Consider the following 22,193-nt stretch of genomic DNA (forward strand, 5'->3'; position numbering starts at 1 on the left):
CTTCTGAGTCCGGTGGCCCCACCCGACGAGTTCCACCCGAACCGTCCCCGACCGCAGCCAGTTTTGGTGCAGGGAGAGCCTGAGTACGAGGTGGAACGCATTCTGGACTCCCGATACCGCAGGGGAAGGCTGCAGTATCTCATTGACTGGAAGGGATATGGGCCAGAGGACCGTTCCTGGGAACCAGCGGCCAACGTCCACGCGCCTGCCTGCATCCGAGAGTTTCATGCGGCGTACCCCAGCAAGCCGGGTCCGGACCCTCAAGTGAGGGGGGGGCCTGGGAGGGGGGATGGTGTGATGGCCTGGGATTCTGAGTCTGAGAGCGATCCGGAGGAATCCCAGCCGGCACAGGAGTCCCCGCCTCCAGGGCCGGCTGAACTGGGGCAAGGCCTAGATGCTGAGGAAACTCAAGAGCAGGCACCAGGTGAAGCCATTCTGGCCCCAGAGGTGCTGGAAGACTCAGTGGCCACAGGTGAGCCTCCTCCAGGGCCCAGTAACCCTTCGGCCTCTCCTGATCTGCAGAGGCTTAGGGCAGAGAGGCGAAGGGAACTGGTTGCCCCCAGGAGGAGTGCTCGCCTTAAGGCCAGAGTAGGCGGGGCTCCTGGGGGTCGGGACCGCCCCTGACCTTAGAAGAGGATAAAAGCCCACTCATCCCGGCCCCAGGTTGCGGGAGCAACATCGTTGTTGGCTTCGGACCTTCCTGTGATCCTGATCCTTGCTCGGCCTCCTGTTCCTGACTAACCGGTACTCCTGTTCCCTGCTCGGCTTCCTGTTCCTGACTATCCAGTACTCCTGTTCCCTGCTCGGCCTCCTGTTCCCGACCATCCGGTGTTCCTGTTACCTGCTCAGCCTTCTGTTCCAGCGTTCCTGTTCCCCGCCCGTCTCTCTGCATCGGACCTCGCCCCGCTTCGTGTGGACTCTGCTACACTCACGGTACCTTACCCCGGGACCAGCACACCGCCTCTTTCAGCGGGTCTGGGAAGGCTCCCTCACGGAGGGAAGCATTCACCACCCCACGAAGCCCATTGCCCAGTCCTTCCCGGCTAGCTTTTATAAGCCAGGATGGGCAAGGATCCAGGAGACAGGTGGTTGGTTTCACTCGTCCAAGCAGCCTGTCCACATCCTCGGAGGTAACAGATTGGAATTGATCCCACTCAACTTGACTAGACAGAACTCTAGCACTCTCCCGCCCCGGCCCTGCTCCCACGGTGGAGTCTACTTCTTCCCGAATCTGAGCAATTTTATCTGCAAAAAACTGCAAAATCATTGCAGGAGAACATGTGGCCCGTACTGGGCCCCGATGTTGCAGGTGGTTCCGCTAAATTGTGAACCACCTGAAAAAGTCTCCTGCTGCTGTTTTCTGCAGATGCAATAGAGGCGGTGAAGAAATTCTTCTTCGCCGTCGCTATCGCCACTTGGTAGGCTCGACGTTGAGCTCTAACCTGTGTCCGGTCAGATTCGGAATGAGTTATCCGCCACCGGCGCTCTAGCCGTCTCAACGATTGTTTCATTGCCCTCAGATCCGTGGAAAACCACGGGGCTGTCCGGGCTCCATGCAATCGGAGAGGGCGCTTCGGAGCCAAACAGTCAATAGCCCTGGTTAACTCCACATTCCAGCGGGCCACCAGGGAATCAGCTGAAAGGCCATCAACATGGGATAAAGCATCCCCTACCACTCTCTGGAAACCATTTGGATCCATTAAGTGGCGGGGGCGGACCATCCGAATTGGTCCCACCTCCCTGCAGAGGGGATGGGTCGCAGAGAAGTCCAGTTGCACCAGGAAGTGATCTGACCATGGCACTTCTTTCGTTTCGCTTTTACTTAGTGTCAGATCACCAACATCCATAGAGGTTGCTTTCAAAGAAGCATTCAGGAAATTCGCTAGGCTTTCTGGAAGAACAGTGGGATATAAAACGTAAACTAAAATAATTATTTTACCGTAAGCAGCCTGATTTTAGACCAGGCTTTCCAAAGCTTGAGTCTCCAGATGTTTTTGGCCTACAACTCCCATCACCCCTAGGTAGCAGGACCAATGGTTGGGGATGATGGGAACTGTAGTCTAGAAACAGCTGGGAAACCCTGCTTTAGACCATACTTCATTACTGCAAGGTGCACAGAGCAATCCAAAGCATATTCTTATGCACTGATGGCAAGGGGGTGGAGTTAAACCTTACCCTGCTTGAGATCCAATGGCGCTGGACCGTTCTTGAAGCATGTGTCCACTTCCTGCTGTGGCTGCCATAGCTGCTGTCATCGCCATCCTCCTCCCTGTCTCGGCGGTGGTGCTGGTGATCGAAGCTGGTTGAGAGGCCTCCCTTGTGCTCTGCGACCTAACCGTTGTCTGGTGCCAGCTGGACCTGTTCTGAGACTGCCTGTTCTGAGACCAATTTTGGGAAGCAACAGGAGTCCTGACTTGTCCCGTGGCATAACCAGAAGTTGGGTAACTCTCTTTCTCCAAAAGGTTGTTCATGCTCCGACTGGTCCCGATGCGCTGATAGACTGGTACCCGTGGGCTGTTTGGGACGCTGTCAACCTCCGTGTCATTACCAGACCCAATGTAGAACTGCCTCTGCACAGCATACCTTCTGCTTGCAGCATTCTGGCCACCGTAGCCAAGGATTTCGGAGCGAGCGTACCTTGGAGGCACGGCACCGGATCTCTTGCTTTCGCCATGCCTCACAGTTAGAGCCCTGTGGTAATGGAAGTCGTTTGGGTAGTGTGCCAGCTTGCCAGGGCTGCCATTGGGGGAAACCTCTAATCTCTTCAAGGGCTGCCTTTGAGATGTCTCTTCCATGCCCCTGTAGGAGCTATAGGAAAGGATTCTAGGCTCCCAGCCATTTTCATAACTGCTTTGCGATCCTATCTGTTAAACACATGAAAAAGGGACAATACAGTCAAGAAAAGAACATCACGATAAGGCAGTGATATGGGGTGGAATGTTTTCCGGGGGGAAATTCCTTTGGTATATGATCCCATGGAAAAATGTGGCCATCACCACGTCTTCTGGAAACTGAGTCTGTATGCACTTTGTGAGGAAGTATGTCCTGAGCCCTTTGTATTTATTACATTTACAGCTGCTCATTCCTCCAGGAAGCTCAGGGAAGCTGCATTTTACCATCATGATAAGCCTGTGAGGCAGGTTAGGCTAAGAGATATTGGTTGGCCCAATATTATCCGGTGATTTTCTTGAATGAGTGGGGATCTGAAGTAGAATGCTCTACCTGTTTCATCACCCTGGCTAGCATAATTCCCCACTCCTTCTTTCCTAGCACTTAGCTGTTCAGTATTCTTTGCATTATGAGTTCCTGGGACAAATGTCCCATCTGTCCAATAGATGTCTCGGAGGTTATTAGCAATGAGAGTCCTTCACAGGAGGTTAAGTTACAGTTGTACAGTTTCCAAAGCATTTCCATTGCCCTATACAACATATAAAAACTTCGGTATTTCCTCAAAGGCTTGCACAACTTTCCCATTCTACCTCCTTTCCAGAGCAGTTACTTTTTTTTTGTAATCTAGCAAGAAAACTACATGCAACTACAACAGAATCCAAGACTGAGAACACAGAGAACTCTGTGAGGCAGGTGCAAAGGAGGCTATTGCTAATGGAGAAAGCAAGTAATTAGATAAATTCAGACACTGTAATTAAAAGCTGGGAGATGTACTTAAGTTAAGCCACACAAGATGATTTAGTCTACACAGGGTCCACAACCTGTCTGACAAATATAAACAAAGGCAGAATTCCTCTTGGCTCATGTACAATCAAAAGCTCTAGTGTCTGAAATAAGGATTAGTTTCCTTCCTGGAATCTAATATTGTACGCAAGAATAGTTAGCTCCCTTAAACATTTCTGATCCTGCTTTGTAAAACTAAATACACCATTCCTTCCTCAACCTCAAACACATCGCTTTTGTAGCAACAATCTCTCTTTCCGTCCTTCGATTATCACATTATCGATAACATAAAATGGAGCCCATTTGTCACACAATGGAACTGGGTGACTAAGCCAATTTTCCTCAGCAAGTCTTCTATTTAGGAGATTACTTTTGTTTGTGGAATTATAGCAACGCTTAAGATATGGGTGGCCTTCAAGCATGAGAGGAAAACTCAGCAGGCATTCTCAAGAGTATAAAATGGATGAACCTGACTCTGATCCAGCCATTATCCATCGCAGCAAAGCAAGGAGGACAGGCATCTGAATTCATTTATACATCCACTGTGTGTGTGCATATTCCTTCAGTGTTCCTTACCTGATAAGATGGATAGTATGAAGTTCCATGAGGAGGTCTTGAAGCAAAGTCTGTTTCATCTGCTATGAACACATATTCTGGAACGCTGGCGGTCCGATGCAGACTCCCTGTACAAAGGCATGAGAAATACGTTCACAGCACATTGCACACATTAATAGTGAACTCAGGTGCTGAGATATGACGGCTTTACTGTCAAAATAGGACTCACTGAAAATTAAGAGAGGCGCATCAACATGCTCAAGAGAACCCTGCAAATTTGCATAAGTAGGAGGGATAATTTTAAGAGGGTCAAAATGCTGAGCCAACTACCTGGCTGAAGCTCAGCAACTCTGGGTCTGGTTAGTGCTTTGGATGGGCGACTCACATATCATGGCTTCCATGATGGAAGGAATATGAATAAAATTAAATAAATAAATGTGTTACATTAGTGAGGTCAGTATTAATAAGAGCAACAATACCAACAATAGCTTAGAAGTGCATAACAGTTTGCAAGTCTATCCTTGCCATAGGTGATCTTAAATTGAGGAAACTGTTCATGCAAGATGACAACTACACACTTTCACGCTGTGGGTGTGTCCATAAACCGCTGTGTTTCTTCATTCCTCTACCTCTACAGCTGATCTCCCTGCTTTGACATCTCTTTAATCACTCAGTTACAAACCACAGCAAGCAATACTGTTCTAATCCCTATCCTCACATTACTTGAAAGGCAACCAGCAAAATTCTGCACATTTAGAGCAGACATATGGCACATGGTGTGCAGGGCAGGACTGAAAGATAATGAAACTCTCACATCCATACCTGGAAGGTTCTATTGCAAATGGGAGAGGCAGAGAGCACTGGATCCGAGGAGGTCATGCTATTTGAACTGTTGCTCTGTCTCCTCAGCCACAATCTGGTTTCTGTCCTAATTTGAAACAAAAAATTCTCCCAGGCTGTATCTCTCAACATACGGTCCCCCAGCAAATCAAGTCTGCTGATTAAAATGGATTATTTGTCTATGCAATGATGGGGCTGCGGGACTCTTTTGAGGTCAGAAAAGCTGGGAGGGATTACTCTAGATGGCAGCAGGTTTTAAAAAGTGGTGAAAGAGGTTACTTGGTCAAAACCTTAAAAGGAGACCTAGCCAAGAACACTGTGGGATTTTCCTCAATGGATATTTTCAGAGAAAAGGCTAGAGAAACATCTTTTAGTGTAACACTCCATCCTGGCGCCCTCCAGAAGGTTTGGACCACAACTCTTATGTCCTGGCTGGGGCTGATGGGAGCTGCGGTAGATCAAAATATCTGGAGTGCACCAGGCTGGTTTATACATTCCTATGGAAAGCACAGGCAATGTATGTTGAAAAGACAGCCACTAGCTACCACCCACAGGTAGATGAGGAGAGCTGATGGATGGACCGGTTGTAACTGATGAGGAGTGTCTGGTTCATATGTTGTAGGTCCTGCTACCTGCACCTAATGCAGAAGCTTATAATAACCTGTGCAGTCAGTTGGTACAATGACAGTGCCAGCTGTTAGCCCCCTGTTCAGGCAGAGTGGTGGTACTTCTAGTGTACAAACTGGGCTCCCCCTCCTCTGTCGCAAGCCGATCCTAGCTGGCTCCTTAGGGGATGGTGTGTATAAGCACTGAAACTCAGTGTTTGTGGTTTTGAAGTGCTTGGTAGCTACCACAGTGAACTGATGTGATGGGATAAGTCAATCCTGTTGGCAGACAGAAGTTTGTGACCTGGGTTGCTGTTCCTCTGTCCTACTCCTCTCGGTCCACTCCGATTGCTACTAGGCACTGCACAGAACACCTCTACCCTTCCCAGTTTTGTATACTGCAGTGCTGTCTTTTCAACTGACCCCATGCCTTGTGCATCACACCATAGAAAATCAGCCAAGTCCTATGAAAGTTTATATAGGTGCTCTATAAAGTGTTGTTTTGATTTCGATTCAGAATACACAGGCCCTGGCCTCAGGGTTGGCTTCTAAACAACAGACTAAACATGTCATGCAAACAGAGCAGAGGTAGAAGGTGCAAGATCAGTTAGAGTAAAGATGCAAATGATATTGAGATGGGAAAAATTTCACACGGAAAATGAAACAATTTATAGCTTGCCTGTTTCACATATAGCCAAAGATCAGCAAACAGTAGATGCTTGTCCATATCCACCACTGACACAGATACTGCACGTTTGCTGTGATGGCATTCGTGCAACTTCCAGCATCAGATTAGAAAGTGATAATCCTCAAGGAACGGTTTTGTGGATGATCAGTTGTTAACCGAGATTTCAATTTAAGTTTCTACAGATTAGGGCTTAAAGCATTTGCCATCTTAATCAGGGCGATAAATCAACCACTGCCCTGTCTCTAATTGGACTAAATCAGAGCTGTGCCCTCAGAAGCAACGTTCAGCTAGGATGGTACTGTAAACCAACTTCACAGATATCCACTTCAATGGAGCAGGCTGCAGTTCCATTGATGGCGCTATAAAACCACAGGTGGGGAATCACCAGGCTTTGGGCCAAATCTAGCCAAATGATAGAATCATAGAGTTGGAAGGGACCCCATGGATCATCTAGCCATCTAGACCCATACAGGGATTATCAGCACCATGCTCTAACCAACTGTGCTAACCCACGAGGCCGTTTTACTCAAATGATGGCCACCTGCCCCACACCTGACATTGTATGTCCCACTGTCAGCTGACGGGCAGAAGGAATAAATCCTGCTTTTTGCTGGCTTGCAAAGTACTATGTATGGGGGCTCCTAAACACATGAAAGCCAGGAACCACAGTAAGTCTTTCACTCAGCATTTCCCTAAGTGTTAAGCAAAGGCTGGCAAAGCCCCTTGCACTGTGGTTCAACTGGTTGTCGGTTCAACCGGCTGTTATAGATGCTTGGCAAGCGCTGTACAAGGGACTTTGACAGATGGATGGGACATCCCACCTGTCAATCACCTGCCATCGTCTGACAATACAATGGTAGTTTATATAGGTGCTTTGTAAAGTGTTGTCCTACCCACCTGCCAAAGGTGGCCCTCGAGGGTGGGGGGGAGATAAGCCAGAAAAATTCCCAATCCTTTCTGGAAATCTTCCTAGGTGTGTCCATGTGTCTCTGACTGCTTATTATTTTTATTTATTAAATTTGCATACCACCCTTCATCTGAAGATCACAGGTGGTTCACAGCATAAAAAACAAGAACACAAAATATGTAACAAAAACAAACCAATCACACACACACACACACACACACACACACACACACACACACAGCCTGCTTATAATTCATACTCAACCCATTTGTTTAATACAGGGATTTCCAACTGGTCGACCGTGATCGACTGGTTGATCCCTGGGAGGTTACAGTCAATTGTGGGCTCTCTAAGTGCCCACACTTTTCCTTTGTGGAGGAAAAAAGAACACCCGGCCCCGGCCCCTCGCCCTGTCCTCCATTCGCACATGATCGCTAGAACGAAAGATGGAGTTTTTGCTGTGAGGCTGATTGTTTCCTTTTTTGTTTTTTTGTTTTTGGCTATTACTATTATTTATTAAATTTCTGTACTGCCCTTTATCCGAAGATCACAGGGCAGCTTACAATATTAAAAAAACAAAAATACATACCATAATAACAAACAGACAATACCACCCCCAATATTATTATTTATTAAATTTTCTGTTGCATAAAGTACAGTGGTACCTCGGGTTAAGTACTTAATTCGTTCCGGAGGTCCGTTCTTAACCTGAAACTGTTCTTAACCTGAAGCACCACTTTAGCTAATGGGGCCTCCCGCTGCCGCTGTGCCGCCGGAGCACAATTTCTATTCTCATCCTGAAGCAAAGTTCTTAACCTGAGGTAATATTTCTGGGCTAGTGGAGTCTGCAACCTGAAACGTATGTAACCTGAAGTGTATGTAACCTGAGGTACCACTGTATTTGCTTGCCTGCTCTGCCAAAGGCTGATTGTTTCCTGAGTGATCTTTTGGTGAGTGACTTTTTCCTTTCCCCCTAAAGACCTGCCCCTCTAAAAAAAGGCCAACAGCTTTGACCTGAACCCCACCCCCAAAAGGGGTAGATCACTGCCAGTTTTTTATTCTGTGAGTAGATCGCAGTCTCTTGAGAGCTGGACGTCCCTGGTCTAATAGATGGGCCGGCTCTGCAGCTAACTCACAGGAAAGTTGTAAGGATGTGGATTAAAAAATGGATGCTGTTCTTCTACCTGTGCAGGGTGGGATTCACATCTAATACTGAACTCAGGTGGTGCTTGCTGACAGAAGTGGATCTAAAACAGGGCCACTGAGAAAGGAGGAGATTATCAGCATGCTCAGATGAACGCTGATGTTTGCAGAGACACAATAACGCTTTTTACAGACAACCAGCCCAATAACCAAGTGAGTACAGAGGACACTCAGTCACCACGGAATGCCGAGTCAGTTGGAAAAGAAAGACAAGCCTTCTTTGTACAGCTCAAATCAGGTAAGGGTGTGTATGTGTTCAGGTGCTGCTTTTGCACAAATCAGACCCACCCCTTCCTGTCCCAACCTTTATACATTCAGCATGAAAGTCTGGAGACTCTAACCCTGTTCAGCAGAATACCATTAGAATCCTCCCTGCAGGTATTCAAGCATTGGGAGAGGAGGCGAGAGGAGTCCAATGGGAGGAGTTGAATGCCCTGTTCAGAGGAAGTTGCTGGCCGCAAGCCGGAACAGAAAGGATCCTGTTAGGAAGGAGAACACACTGCAACATTTTGCTGCAGGTCCATTACATCCAGAAGCCAGTTACCAACAGCCATCCCGTTCCAGTGTAGATTAAAGCAGGCATAGTTGTCAAAGGCTTAGGGTTACAGGAATTGCGGAGACAAGATAGATTGGCTCACATCTCTGGTGCCTTACAGAGCACCTGTTTTGACTTTCTCTCGTATGTATCAGTGAATGGTTGCCAACGCATTTGCAACACTGGCTGTGCAAAGATTCACTTCACAACTGATGCTGAATAGCCCAGCAACACATTTGCAGGGATCCTGCAGTATCTGCAATCTGTTCTGTTTCCTCCCCAGGGACCCTTATCTTATACGGCTCCTTCACACAGCCTCCTGGTCCCCAAATTAACAGGATGTTGGGCATCTTGCCAGCAATATGCAAAAAGCATATAATGGGTCAGGCATGCTTAAACCATTTTTGTTTTTGAAAGCCCTATGCAGATTTTTTTTTTTTTGTTTTCAAAAACCCATGCAGATTTTCGAAAGTCGATTATCTTTTGAATGTCTTTAATACCTGTTTATACCTGTTTTTAACAGTCTTGTATTGATAATCTGAATGCTTTGTTTTTTATTCAGGTAGGTAGCTGTGTTGGTCTGACGCAGTAGAAATATATTTTAAAAATTTAAAAATTGTCCAGTAGCACCTTAGAGACCAACAAAGTTTGTTCTTGGTATGAGCTTTCTTATCTCATTATACACGATAAAGCTATTTTTGGCCATCTCATCCCTCGCTTTTTCCTGTAAGACCAATTGCAGTCGTTAACAGTCGTCAACAGGTTTACCACACCTATCAGCCAATCACCCAGTCCCACCACCCTTCTGAGTAATACCCCTTCCCTATTAATTATTATTATTATTAATTATTATTATTATTATTATTATTATTATTATTATTATTTATAAAGGTCTGGTGACTTCTGTTTCTGTGTATCTGAAGAAGTGTGCATGCACACAAGCTCATACTAAGAACAAACTTAGTTGGTCTCTAAGGTGCTACTGGACAATTGCTTTGTTTTTTGTAAAACACCTAAAGGTTTTATTACAAACAAGTAGTGTATAAATTTTGTTTAAAAAGAAATAAACAAATTTCAGTAACATTCAAATAAGACTTCAGCCTTAAAATCAAGATGTTTTACATTTACCCTGCTTTACAGATAAACATAGCATCAGAACCCTTAAAGCAGAGTTTTAAACATTAGTACAATTCCTTATTATTCTATTTTTTTTAAATAATATTTATTGCTTTTACAACAATTTAAACACTACAAAAAAAAACAAAGAAAAAACAATACATTACAATACAAAGACACTGCCTTACACTAAAACATTAAATTGTTTTTTTAAATTGTTTTTGTTTTGTCTTGTTAGTTTAAACAATTTAAAAACACATCAACAAAAACACATCAACAAAGAAAAAAGAGGGGGGAAAATTCAATGTCTTATCTTTCTTTCACATATTTCCACGACCTCCTCACACCTCCCTTTTTGTATTCCACTTCTATTAATTATTTCAGCAATACCTTTCCATCTTCCCGTTTCCTATCCTATAATTATCTTAACACATTTCAACCTTATTTTTCTTTTAATACTCTATTAATCTATTTGTACTTAATTCCTTATAACCTTTCTACTAAAGCCATATCACTTCATTCCAACATTCTTCTAGCATTCCTTAATTTTACAATATTTCTGTAAATAGTCTTAAAACTTTTTCCGGTCTTCTTCCACCGACTCTTCTCCCTGGTCTCGGATTCTGCCAGTCATTTCTGCCAATTCCATGTAGTCCATCAGCTTCATCTGCCATTCTTCCCTGGTGGGTAAATCTTGTGTCTTCCAATACTTCGCGATGAGTATTCTTGCTGCTGTTGTTGCATACATAAAAAAAGTTCTATCCTTCTTTAGCACCAATTGGCCGACCATGCCCAGGAGAAAGGCCTCTGGTTTCTTAAGGAAGGTATATTTAAATACCTTTTTCGTTTCATTATAAATCATCTCCCAGAATGTCTTAATCCTTGGGCATGTCCACCAAAGGTGAAAGAATGTACCTTCAGTCTCATTACATTTCCAACATTATCGGGCAAATGGTAATTTTTTTCAAGCTTAACTGGTGTCATGTACCACCTATAAATCATTTTCATTAAATTTTCTCTTAGGGCATTACATGCCGTAAATTTCATACCTGTGGTCCATAACCGTTCCCAGTCAGCCATCATTATGTTATGTCCACAATTCCTTATTATTCTATTCGGTATGTAACTAATCTAATTTAGGCATCTCCTGCTAATGTTTTTTTGCCAGAAATACATGAATACCATGTCTGTCTAGAGATAGATTTAGTGGCTTTCCTTCAGCAGCTTTATCTCATTTAATTAGCAAACTGGGCTTGTCAAGGGCTCTGCTCTGATCTAGCAATTGGGTTACACAAAGTTCATTTTGGTTAGCTTGCAGGCTCTGGCAATTCTATCAGGCTAGTTGAGCTCTTGGGCAACTTTCTTTAATTGCCAGGAACATCATCTTTAAGGTTTCCTAGAAGGCTGGCTGACCCGTTTCAGAGAGATAGCTCCATGCCTGTCTGCAAATGTGGAAGAGAGTCTTGTGGATGAACTTTAAGACTAACAGAATTATTAGGATTCCGGCATTGCAGGGGGTTGGACTAGATGACCCTCGGAGTCCCTTCCAACTATGATTCTATGATATATTAAGACATAATATTTTGTTGACTAAGGTAAAGGTAAAGGTACCCCTGCCCGTACGGGCCAGTTGTGTCCGACTCTAGGGTTGTGCGCCCATCTCACTTAAGAAGCTGGGGGCCAGCGCTGTCTGCAGACACTTACGGGTCATGTGGCCAGCATGACAAGCTGCATCTGGCGAGCCAGCGCAGCACACGGAAACGCCGTTTACCTTCCCGCTAGTAAGCGGTCCCTATTTATCTACTTGCACTTTGACGTGCTTTCAAACTGCTAGGTTGGCAGGCGCTGGGACCGAGCAACGGGAGCACACCCCGCCACGGGGATTCGAACCGCCGACCTGATGGCAAGTCCTAGGCGCTGAGGTTTTACCCACAGCGCCACCCACGTCCCATGATTTTGTTGACTAGAGTACGCTTAACCAGTTGGTGGGCGCTACTCTATGAATGTGTATGCCACAATAAATGATTTAGGTGTTTTAAGGTGCCAGAAAACTCTTCCAGGTTTGTTCAAAGCAGAAGCAATTATGGAGAACAAAGGCTAAGCAGGGAGATTAGATTTCAATGCGAGAAGGAAGAGAGGCTTTACAGCCTTAACACTAGATGTCTCTTCTTCAAAGCTGGAGAGTTGGCAGGCCTATCCCTAAGCTGCACACACAAGGAGAAAGTGTAGCTCATAACATTGAAGAATTAAGATGCAACACATTTTGGAACCTACCACAATAAAAGTATCTGAAGTAAATAAACAATGGGATTTGTCAATAGCCTTTGGATGCCTTCAGAGTGGTCCTAAATAAACATTGTTACTTCAGGGGTAGGAAACCACAATTCCAGGGACAAAAAGCAGATCACCAACAAGCCTCTCTCGCTGCCCCTCAAAACTGTCTCCCCCAAGGACACACCTCTCATTGTCCCAATATGCACTGCAAATATTTTTGCCTGGCAGGAATTCATCCTTGAACTCAGATAATGCCTGTTGATTGTCTGAACGGAGGATAGAGAGGGGTGTGTCAGAGTATGTGTAGAAACAAGCCTCCTGTACAAAGGTTACTTTTACAGCTGTTGCTTCGCCCACTTTTGCCTTTGGCCCTGCCCACCACTGGCATATGGCCCTCAAAAGGTTGCTCAGAAGGGACAGTGGCCCTCAAGGTGACATGATTTCCCTGCTCCTCCCTCCCTGGGGTTGTGGCTAATTTGTAATCAGGGCGATAATTCCCCTTATGCTGATACACAGTATTGCAGAAAAGAAACTGAACGATATCCACAAAATATGTGAGTCTGTTGCGTACACGCCTATTTGTTCAGTGATGTTTACTGTTTGGCAAACGTTGCAGCAATTGTGAATAAATGGCTGGTTTTATGTTCCCAGAGCACGGTCTAACTGAGGGAGGGCAAAAGGGAAACCACAGTGCAAAATTGGGCCCTACCCCAAGTATTGACTGCAATAATTTATTTACAGAGCAATCCCTCATTTAGGATATATTTCATGGAATCATAGAATCGTAGAGTTGGAAAGGACCATGGGTGTCATTTAGGCCACCCCCTGCAATGCGGGAATTTCCCCCCACAACGTGGGGCTTGAATCCAGGGCCCTGAGATTAAGTCTCACGCTCTACCAACTGAGCTATCCCAGCAGTAATTCACATAAAGTCGATAAAGATGCAAGATCACCTACACCCCCTTTAAACATCCAATGGTACACTGTTTTTAAAGGTGATGAATCTGGAAAGAGAAGCCATTGATGTCACTAGGCCCTCAACTGACTAGTCCTCATGATTACTATTAATATCCAAATTGCAATGCAATTCTCCAAAAAAGCCAATGCAATTCTGGGCTGCATCAATCGGAGTATAGCATCTAGATCAAGGGAAGTAATAGTGCCACTGTTATTCTGCTCTGGTCAGACCTCACCTGGAGTACTGTGTCCAGTTCTGGGCACCACAGTTCAAGAAGGACACTGACAAACTGGAACGTGTCCAGAGGAGGGCAACCAAAATGGTCAAAGGCCTGGAAACGATGCCTTATGAGGAACGGCTAAGGGAGCTGGGCATGTTTAGTCTGGAGAAGAGGAGGTTAAGGGGTGATATGATAGCCATGTTCAAATATATAAAAGGATGTCACATAGAGGAGGGAGAAAGGTTGTTTTCTGCTGCTCCAGAGAAGCGGACACGGAGTAATGGATCCAAACTACAAGAAAGAAGATTCCACCTAAACATTAGGAAGAACTTCCTGACAGTAAGAGCTGTTTGACAGTGGAATTTGCTGCCAAGGAGTGTGGTGGAGTCTCCTACTTTGGAGGTCTTTAAGCATAGGCTTGACAACCATATGTCAGGAGTGCTCTGATGGTGTTTCCTGCTTGGCAGGGGGTTGGACTCGATGGCCCTTGTGGTCTCTTCCAACTCTATGATTCTATGATTCTATGCAATGACGTATGCTCAAAGTATTTATAAATGACCGAAGAACACAGGTATTTGCTTGTATTCATTAATGCAAGTTTACTATGAAGCAGAAACAAGACCAATTTGTTCTTCTTGCTCTACCTTGCAGAAAATAATAACGCTCAAAGGTGCAGAATACAGTTGGCCCTAGGAAGCAATGCAGCGGAGGAAATTGTCAGGTGCAAAGTCCTTATTTGTTTTGAATGAGTGACAATCCATTTCCATGTAGGGAAATTCTTAAAATGGTCTGCTGTGCAGACTGTCACATCTGATAAGTGCATGCACGCAAACATGCAGGCAGGGTATAACTCTGCAGCCACAGCTCTGCGCCTTTCCAGCAGACATACACCCAACAAAGCGCACACAAGTAGAGTCACCACATGCAATGCATATCCTTTCCTACACAAAAGAATCTTCTACGTAGAAAATCTAGCTTACGTTAATGAGTGTGCAAGCTCTCTCAGTTTTTCATCTCATGCTTTTGTTTATGAACATTATCCTCTCAAAATCCCTGACATTTCAAAAATGCAAGATGCCCCAAATACCAGCGTATTGGGGAAAAACAATGTTGGCCAAAAGCAACAAAACAACTCCAAGTAACATAACAATGTCCCAGCTGGTCAAGTGCAAATGCTTTGTAGGAAAGTTAAGTGTTTCTGGAGCTTTCCCCTTTGTAGGTATATTTTGGTAGCTTTGCATGCATAGGCATTGTTCCAGCTTGCCTTGCCTCCTCATTGGCTGGCTTCAGATAAAGAAGTATTTTACAGAGCTCTTTCGATACACTCTGAGTAAACAATTGGGTGGCATTTACCGTAAAACCAGAGACATTGTTCAACATCCAGAAGCTTTTCTCTCTCAGTTCTCTTTTTATAATTACAAATTACACACCCAGGATGACCCAAAGTTTTTATGGCTTCTCAGGAATGAGCAGGATGCTGCCCGATTGTTCCTGCTTCTCTCCTCCTCTGGTGCACACAGGATAAACCAACCATGAAGCCTTGTCTTCCCAGTACACCTGGATGTGGGACTGTGGTTTGTTGCTTTGCAACCAGTCATGATAGGCGATGCAGCAACAAACCATGGCTTCAGGTTAACTGTGGCTTGTTATGGAGCAACAAACCATGATCCTAGGTTCAGACAGAATGGAAATCCAAGGTTTCCTGGTTTGTTTATCTTCTTTGCACCAAGAAAGGAGTGAGGAGTTAGGTTCCAAGGTAAGTAATCTATCAGGAAATAGAATTTTTAAAGGATTTTTAAAAGATCAGGAAACAGCAGACAAACTCTCTTGACTTTTGAGTTTTTATTCTGTTGGCAAGTGAAATGCCTGCTAAGAGAGAAAACTTGTGTGAGCTGTTGGAAGTCCTCAGAAGGGAATTCCACAGTCTAGGCATGGCATCCCCCATATCCCAGCCAAACACAAGTCAGATGTCAGTGGGATACACTCATGTGATCTTAAGCAAATGCATTTGGTTCAGTCTTCCCCAATGAATAGGAGGAGTTCAAAACCACACATCAGATTCATGTAACAGCTATGTGCAGCTTAGAGTAACATTGGGTGGATCATCAAATCATGTGGGAACTGGCCCCTAAATTTTCCTGTTTGTTATTTCACTTGATAGGCCACCTTTCTTCTGAGGAGTCCCAAGTTTTCCTTCTGCCCCACATTTTATGCTCAAAGCAACCCTCTACGAGTGATGCCAAGTCACCCAGTGAGCTTCATAGCTGAGCATGGATTTCAACTTGGATCTCCCCAGTCCTGGACACGCAAACTAATACATCACATTGTTCTCACTCTGTGTTCAGCAGAGCTAGGAGAGAATTAAGGACATCCCATATCTGGCCTAGTTGACTGCTGGGAGGCTGGACCACCCATTCACCCACAGAGCAACATTGGCACTACAGATCCAGAACACAATGTACCATAGCCAAAGGCCACCTGATCTTATCCTGTCAATTTCCTGTAGTACTATATACCTGTGGTAGAATGGTGAACTCCAGATGTTGTTGGGACTACAACTCCCATCAGTCATGACCGTTGGTCATGCTAACTGGGACTGACGAAAGCTGAACTACATCTGCAGGACACTGCATTCTCTACCCTTGGTCTACACCATCCAAATGCAGAATGCTAATGACATGCCTACAGTCAGTGCTCAAAGTTCACCAGGCGCATTATGCACGTGGTTATCAGCCACTTGTGACCAAGTGAAGATGCCGAGGCGCCAGGATGGTGTCTGACGTCTCCACCATCTGGGGGTTCCTTGGATCTTGACCGTTTCACACACTAGCAACAAATCCTGTAGATTTCTGTCTGTTATATTTTATCTGCACAAGCAGGATGTATTTCAGGAACCAAAAAGTTGTATTGAAAAATATGACTTTTGAGCTGCCTGGCGCCATAATGGCAACTAGGCATTGTTTTGGCAACTGTAACCCTGGTTTAAGGAACCATTTGGCACCTAGCTTATATACAGTATATCTGAGTTTCTAACACTGCCTATCATGTGTGGACAGGCAGTCAGATGAAGGCAGACCAATTTAGGAAAGGTGCCTTCAGGGCAAGGGGTAATAAATACATGAGTCAAACACTGGGTTGAGAATTCAGACTATCTGGTGAACCACTCAGCCTTGAGTCACCAGCCCTGCGGGGCAGGGGGGAAATCGTACGAAAGCCAAGACGGGCTGCATGCAAACACAGCCCATACAGATAAGACCTAAAATGGAAAGGCCAAATGTATGAACTTTTATGTGAGTAGATAACATGTAGTTCACTGGTTGATGAATGAGGTAATGTGGCAACATGATTTCACACTAAGACGTGCCGAATGAGTTACGCGCAAAAGGTAGCAGTTTCGCCACTGAGAGATAAAACTCTGGACAGAGATACAGATGAGCGGAAATAATTTGCACAGCCACAACAGGGCAGACTGCAACTGTGTGCGGAGCAGGTTATTTGTAGAGCCCAGCCCCACATGACTAGCTCTTACACGATTGGAGTGTCAGTCCCATTCCCCTGTGGTCACTTTGCAGGATGCTATGGCAATGATTCAACTTGGAGGTCACATGGGAGGAGCTGATGATGCAACTACTTCTCACACCAATGTTGCCTCTTCTTGGAGGGTTGGGCAACTGAGAGAGAAGCAAAAAGCAGCTGCAGTTTCTTCTCACATGATCTCAACATCCTAAAGTCAAGAAGCAGCATGGAATAAATCACATGCCAGCAGCAACCACACCACTCTTGCAATGTTTTAAATTGACAACTGCGTGTTGTTGTTTTTAAAGAAACAATTCTACGTACTGTGATTTCACTGTTGTTGTCCCACTGCATCCACCATATTGGGCATTTTTATTGTTGCAAAGCTGGCACATAACTAACCACCTTCCATATGTTACTAGCTCTATAAAACATGGGGCATTATGTTTATGGAGGAAATAACTGCAATTACACATAATAAGGTAGGAAATGTGAATACTACGAACAACTTCATTATGATCTAGGCTGGAACCCTTTCATATTATATTGGAATGACACACCTAAGCCACAAAATGTTTGAGTTCAGGTACAGAATTTGTTGTAACACAAGTCTTTCTGTGTGAAATATAAGCAATTTAATACATATTATTGTACTTAATGCATTAAAAATCACTGGGTAGTATTCAAGTTTTACTTTGAATAGAGTCACTGAAATTAATGGACCTAACTTGGTCAGGTTAATTCATTTCAGGGAGTCTACTCTGAGAAAAACACCTCTCTCTCCCTCTCTAAATCTTCTCCATTTATAAATATGGGGGCAGCATCTACACAATATGGTTGTCATTGAAACACTCTGCCCCATTTAATCCAGATTTACCTTTTTCAGGGAAAATCTGGTATGTTTTTTAAAAAACAAACCTGCCACCAACTATTCATTCACGATTTTTACAATATTTACAACATTAAGTCCTACCCCACCAGGTATGGAAGAAACATGTGAATTACTGACTACTCCACACAGTAAAACCCATGCAGATTATAAATCTTAAAGGGTCTGTACTAGATCTGGAGGAAAATCAAAACAGACCCCTCTCCCCTTCTCAAGTTTTTGATAAGATAGTGGGGGCGTGGGAGGAGAGCCACAAGTATTTGAAAGAAGAAAGATGGGCAGGAGAGACAAAGGAGATAACAAGCTGAAGAAAGGTGCCAATGAAGGAACAGTGGGAAGACCTCATTACCCGGAAAGTACCTGGCCAGGTGCAAATATTAATATTCACCAAGGCACACACCCCATTATCCACAACAGAATGCAATCCAGACAAGTTTACCTAATAATAAATTTTTATTTATATCCCGCCCTCCCCAGCCGAAACCGGGCTCAGAGCGGCTAACACAGCATTCTAAAATCAATTCAAAATCAAATTAATGGCAACCATTGGGCTAAAGTTCTACATATGAGGATTACCAAAGGAGGAGGTCAGGCTGTGCCTTGGCCAAACGCATGCACACCACAAAGTCAAAAGTTAAGCACTAAAAAAAAAAAAGTCTCACGAAGGAAAACCTTTGCACGGAGACTCCCGGCTTCTTATCTGGAAACCCTTGAGGGCCGCTGCCGGTCAGTGCCGACAATACTAGGCTTGACGGAAGCAACGGTCCGACTCTAAGGCAGCTTTCCAACGGGAAAAGCGCGGCTCTCGCGCCCTCACCCATGAGATTTAATTTCTGAAAACTTTGGCTAGATCATGCCCCGCGGGAGGGGGAAGTTAAAGGACGCTGCAATGCGGGTGGGGTGAGACTAAAGAAACCGTCCAAAGTTTGGGGTTGTTCATTTAAAATAAAAAGTAGTTGGAGGGAGGCCGGAAAGGGCCACTCACCGTTGACCATGGAGCCTCTGCTTTTCCTCGCCAGGGTCTGCTGGACCTGCCGCTGGATGCGCAGCGACTTCTGCGCCTCGGCCCGGCCGCCCGACAGCTGCGGGGGCAAAGCCAGCGTGGAGCTGTCCAGCCCGCCCAGGAACTCCTGGCCCAGGACGGTGCGGATGTAGCCGGGAGAATCGACGCCGACGCCGGGACCTGCCATGGCCGGAGAGGGGCAGGCGAGCAGGCAGGTCGGAAAAGCCGGCCAAGAGAACGGGCGGCCGTCGGTGCCTGAGGGACCTGCCGAGCGCAGTTTGCAGCGGCCGCGACGAAGCCTCCACCCCCTGGCGGAGAGCGGGAGGCCGCGCAGCTCGGGCCCCTCCCTCCGCCCGCCCCTCGGAGCGCCACGCCCGACGGGGCCAAAAGGACAGACCTGCCGGCCCTCCCTCGCCTGCCTGCCTGGGCTGGGCGCGCCGCTCTTCACCTTTAACCGGCCTGGTTCAGTAACGTTTCGCTAACCAAATTTGAAACCGTCGTGAGCAGCTTGACTTTCCTCCGAGAATAATAAAGCGAACCCAAGTGACTCCGGTTTGCAGGCACTTCCGTGGGAGCAAGTCCCAATCGACGGCGCACAGCTCGGCTGACTCCGGATTCAAGAACCGGCGTCGGGTGGGGCGGACGGGATCGGCTTGAATGTTTATTGGACAGAGAGCCAGGCCTCACACAGGTGCAGGCGGGAAAGCGCGCCCCGCCCCGTCTGGTGTTTCATTTACACGCGGCTGCTGGTGGTGGGAAGCCTGCGGCCTTCCTGGTAACGTTGGACACGGACACAGTTTATTTTTTGACAACTCATAGGTTTAAGCAGTGCTTTTTTTTCTTTAAAAAATGTTTAGGGGTACTCTCATTTTGACTCAAGAAAATCACCATTTTATAGTTCAAATCAGGAAAAACAAATACAGTAAATGGACAAAAAGATTCACAAAGTGTTTAGGGGTGAGCGTACCCCTGTGTCTCCCCCAGAAAACAGCACAGGGTTTAAGTGCTGCCAATGCATGCCAGTTTTTGTAATCCAACGCTGGTTGTGCGCCAGATGTTCTTCGTAAAGTTTTGTTCTCTCTATTTCTATGCAGTGGGAGATGAAAATGAAACAAAATGGATGAGCTAATGGTGAATTTGGGCCCCGAGGCCCAAAGTGTTTTAGCCACTCCTGCTTTAACAGTTTGTGGATAGTAGATTATTCCATCTTTTCCACTCACAAGTGGGGGTGATCAGTGTTAGCTGGTTGTGATTGACTCATGCCTACTCAGAAGCAAGTCCTATTGAGTCCTGCTAGTGAGATGTATAGAATTTCAGTCTGAGTCCTTTCCCCTGGGATTTGTATTGTTGTTGTTTAGTTGTGTCTGACTCTTTGTGACCCCATGGACCAGAGCACGCCAGGCACTCCTGTCTTCCACTGCCTCCCGCAGTTTGGTCAAACTCATGCTGGAAGCTTCGAGAACACTGTCCAACCATCTTGTCCTCTGTCATCCCCTTCTCCTGGTGCCCTCAATCCCTCCCAACATCAGGGTATTTTCCAGGGAGTCTTCTCTTGTCATGAGGTGGCCAAAGTATTGGAGCCTCAGCTTCACAATCTGTCCTTCCAGTGGGCACTCCGGGCTGATTTCCTTAAGAATGGATAGGTTTGATCTTCTTGCAGTCCATGGGACTCTCAAGAGTCTCCTCCAGCACCATACAGTGGTGCCTCGCAAGACGAAATTAATTCGTTCCGCAATTCTCTTCGTCTTGCAGTTTTTTCGTCTTGCGATGCACGGTTTCCCATAGGAATGCATTGAAAATCAATTAATGCGTTCCTAGGGAAACCACCTTCAGGCCAGGTCCGGGGACAGTCTGTCCCCGGACCTCTTCTGAAGGCTGGGGAGGGGGGACAAGGGCTTTTCTTCCCACCCCCAGCATTTTAAAAAACCCTGGGACAGCGGAGGACTTCTCCGCTGTGCGGGGCTATCTTAAAATGCTGGCGGGCGGCATTTTAAAATCGCTCCGGACTGCGGAGGACTTCTCCGCTGTCCGGGGCGATTTAAAAGCCCCTGGGAAGGCAGGCAGGGGGGACAAAGACTTTCGCCCCCTGCCCGCCTTCAGAAGGTGTTCCCGCCCCCAGCCCCACTTCGGAACAGCTTTCCGAAGTGGGGCGGATGGGGCAGGTGTCCCGCCCCCCCCGCCCCACTTCGGAACAGCTTTCCGAAGTGGGGCAGCGGGGCCAGGTGTCCCCGCCCCCCCTCCCCACTTCGGAAGAGCTTTCCGAAGTGGGGCGGCGGGGCCAGGTGTTCCCGCCCCCCGTCCCCACTTCGGAAGAGCTTTCCGAAGTGGGGCGGCGGGGCCAGGTGTCCCCGCCCCCCGCCCCACTTCGGAAGAGCTTTCCGAAGTGGGGCGGCGGGGCCAGGTGTTCCCGCCCCCCGTCCCCACTTCGGAAGAGCTTTCCGAAGTGGGGCGGCGGGGCCAGGTGTTCCCGCCCCCCCTCCCCACTTCGGAAGAGCTTTCCGAAGTGGGGCGGCGGGGCCAGGTGTTCCCGCCCCCCTCCCCACTTCGGAAGAGCTTTCCGAAGTGGGGCGGCGGGGCCAGGTGTTCCCGCCCCCCGTCTCCACTTCGGAAGAGCTTTCCGAAGTGGGGTGGTGGGGGCAGGTGTCCCCGCCCCCACTCCCCACTTCGGAACAGCGTTTTAAAATGCTGGGGGTCGGGAGCGAAGCGCTGCCGACCCCCAGCATTTTAAAATCTCCCTGTGTCCTGGGGAGGTTTTAAAATGCTGGGGGTCGGCAGCGCTTCGCTCCCGACCCCCAGCATTTTAAAATCTTCCCAGGACACGGGGAGATTTTAAAATGCTGGGGGTCGGCAGCGAACGCTTCGCTCCCGCCCGCCAGCATTTTAAGATCGCCCGGGGCAGGCGGGGGGGAGGCAGGCGGGGGGGAGCAAAGACTTTTGCCCCCCGCCGGCCTTCAGAAGAGGTCCTCTTCTGAAGGCTGGCTGTGGGCGAAAGTCTTTGCTCCTGACCGCCAGCATTTCCCTATGGGCTTTCGTCTTGCGATGCAAGCCCATAGGGAAATTCGTCTTGCGAAGCGCCTCCAAAACAGAAAACCCTTTCGTCTTGCGGGTTTTCCGTCTTGCGAGGCATTCGTCTTGCGGGGTACCACTGTAATTCAAAAGCATCAATTCTTCGGCAATCAGCCTTGGTTCATAGTAAAAAGCCCTGGGAATTT

At 46.7% G+C, this 22,193-nt stretch overlaps 1 protein-coding gene across 2 annotated transcripts in view; it reads right to left on the reverse strand.

Annotated features, from left to right (window-relative positions):
- Positions 1-19,279, reverse strand: part of PKP2 (plakophilin 2) — a 56,349-nt gene extending 37,070 nt beyond the window's left edge. The window contains exons 1-3 of one of the 2 annotated variants that reach the window (XM_081212040.1): positions 18,964-19,279; positions 4,249-4,355; positions 2,176-2,864 (exon numbers count right to left, since the gene is read on the reverse strand). In XM_081212040.1, the coding sequence (XP_081068166.1) occupies positions 2,176-2,864; positions 4,249-4,355; positions 18,964-19,168 (1,001 nt within the window). In that variant the 5' untranslated portion in view covers positions 19,169-19,279. The remainder of the gene's footprint in view (positions 1-2,175; positions 2,865-4,248; positions 4,356-18,963) is intronic. The other variant, XM_081212039.1, reaches the window with a different exon arrangement.
- Positions 19,280-22,193: the final 2,914 nt, after the last annotated feature.

Source organism: Podarcis bocagei (genome assembly GCF_964188305.1).
Source record: "Podarcis bocagei genome assembly, chromosome: 10".
Lineage (NCBI taxonomy): Eukaryota > Metazoa > Chordata > Lepidosauria > Squamata > Lacertidae > Podarcis > Podarcis bocagei.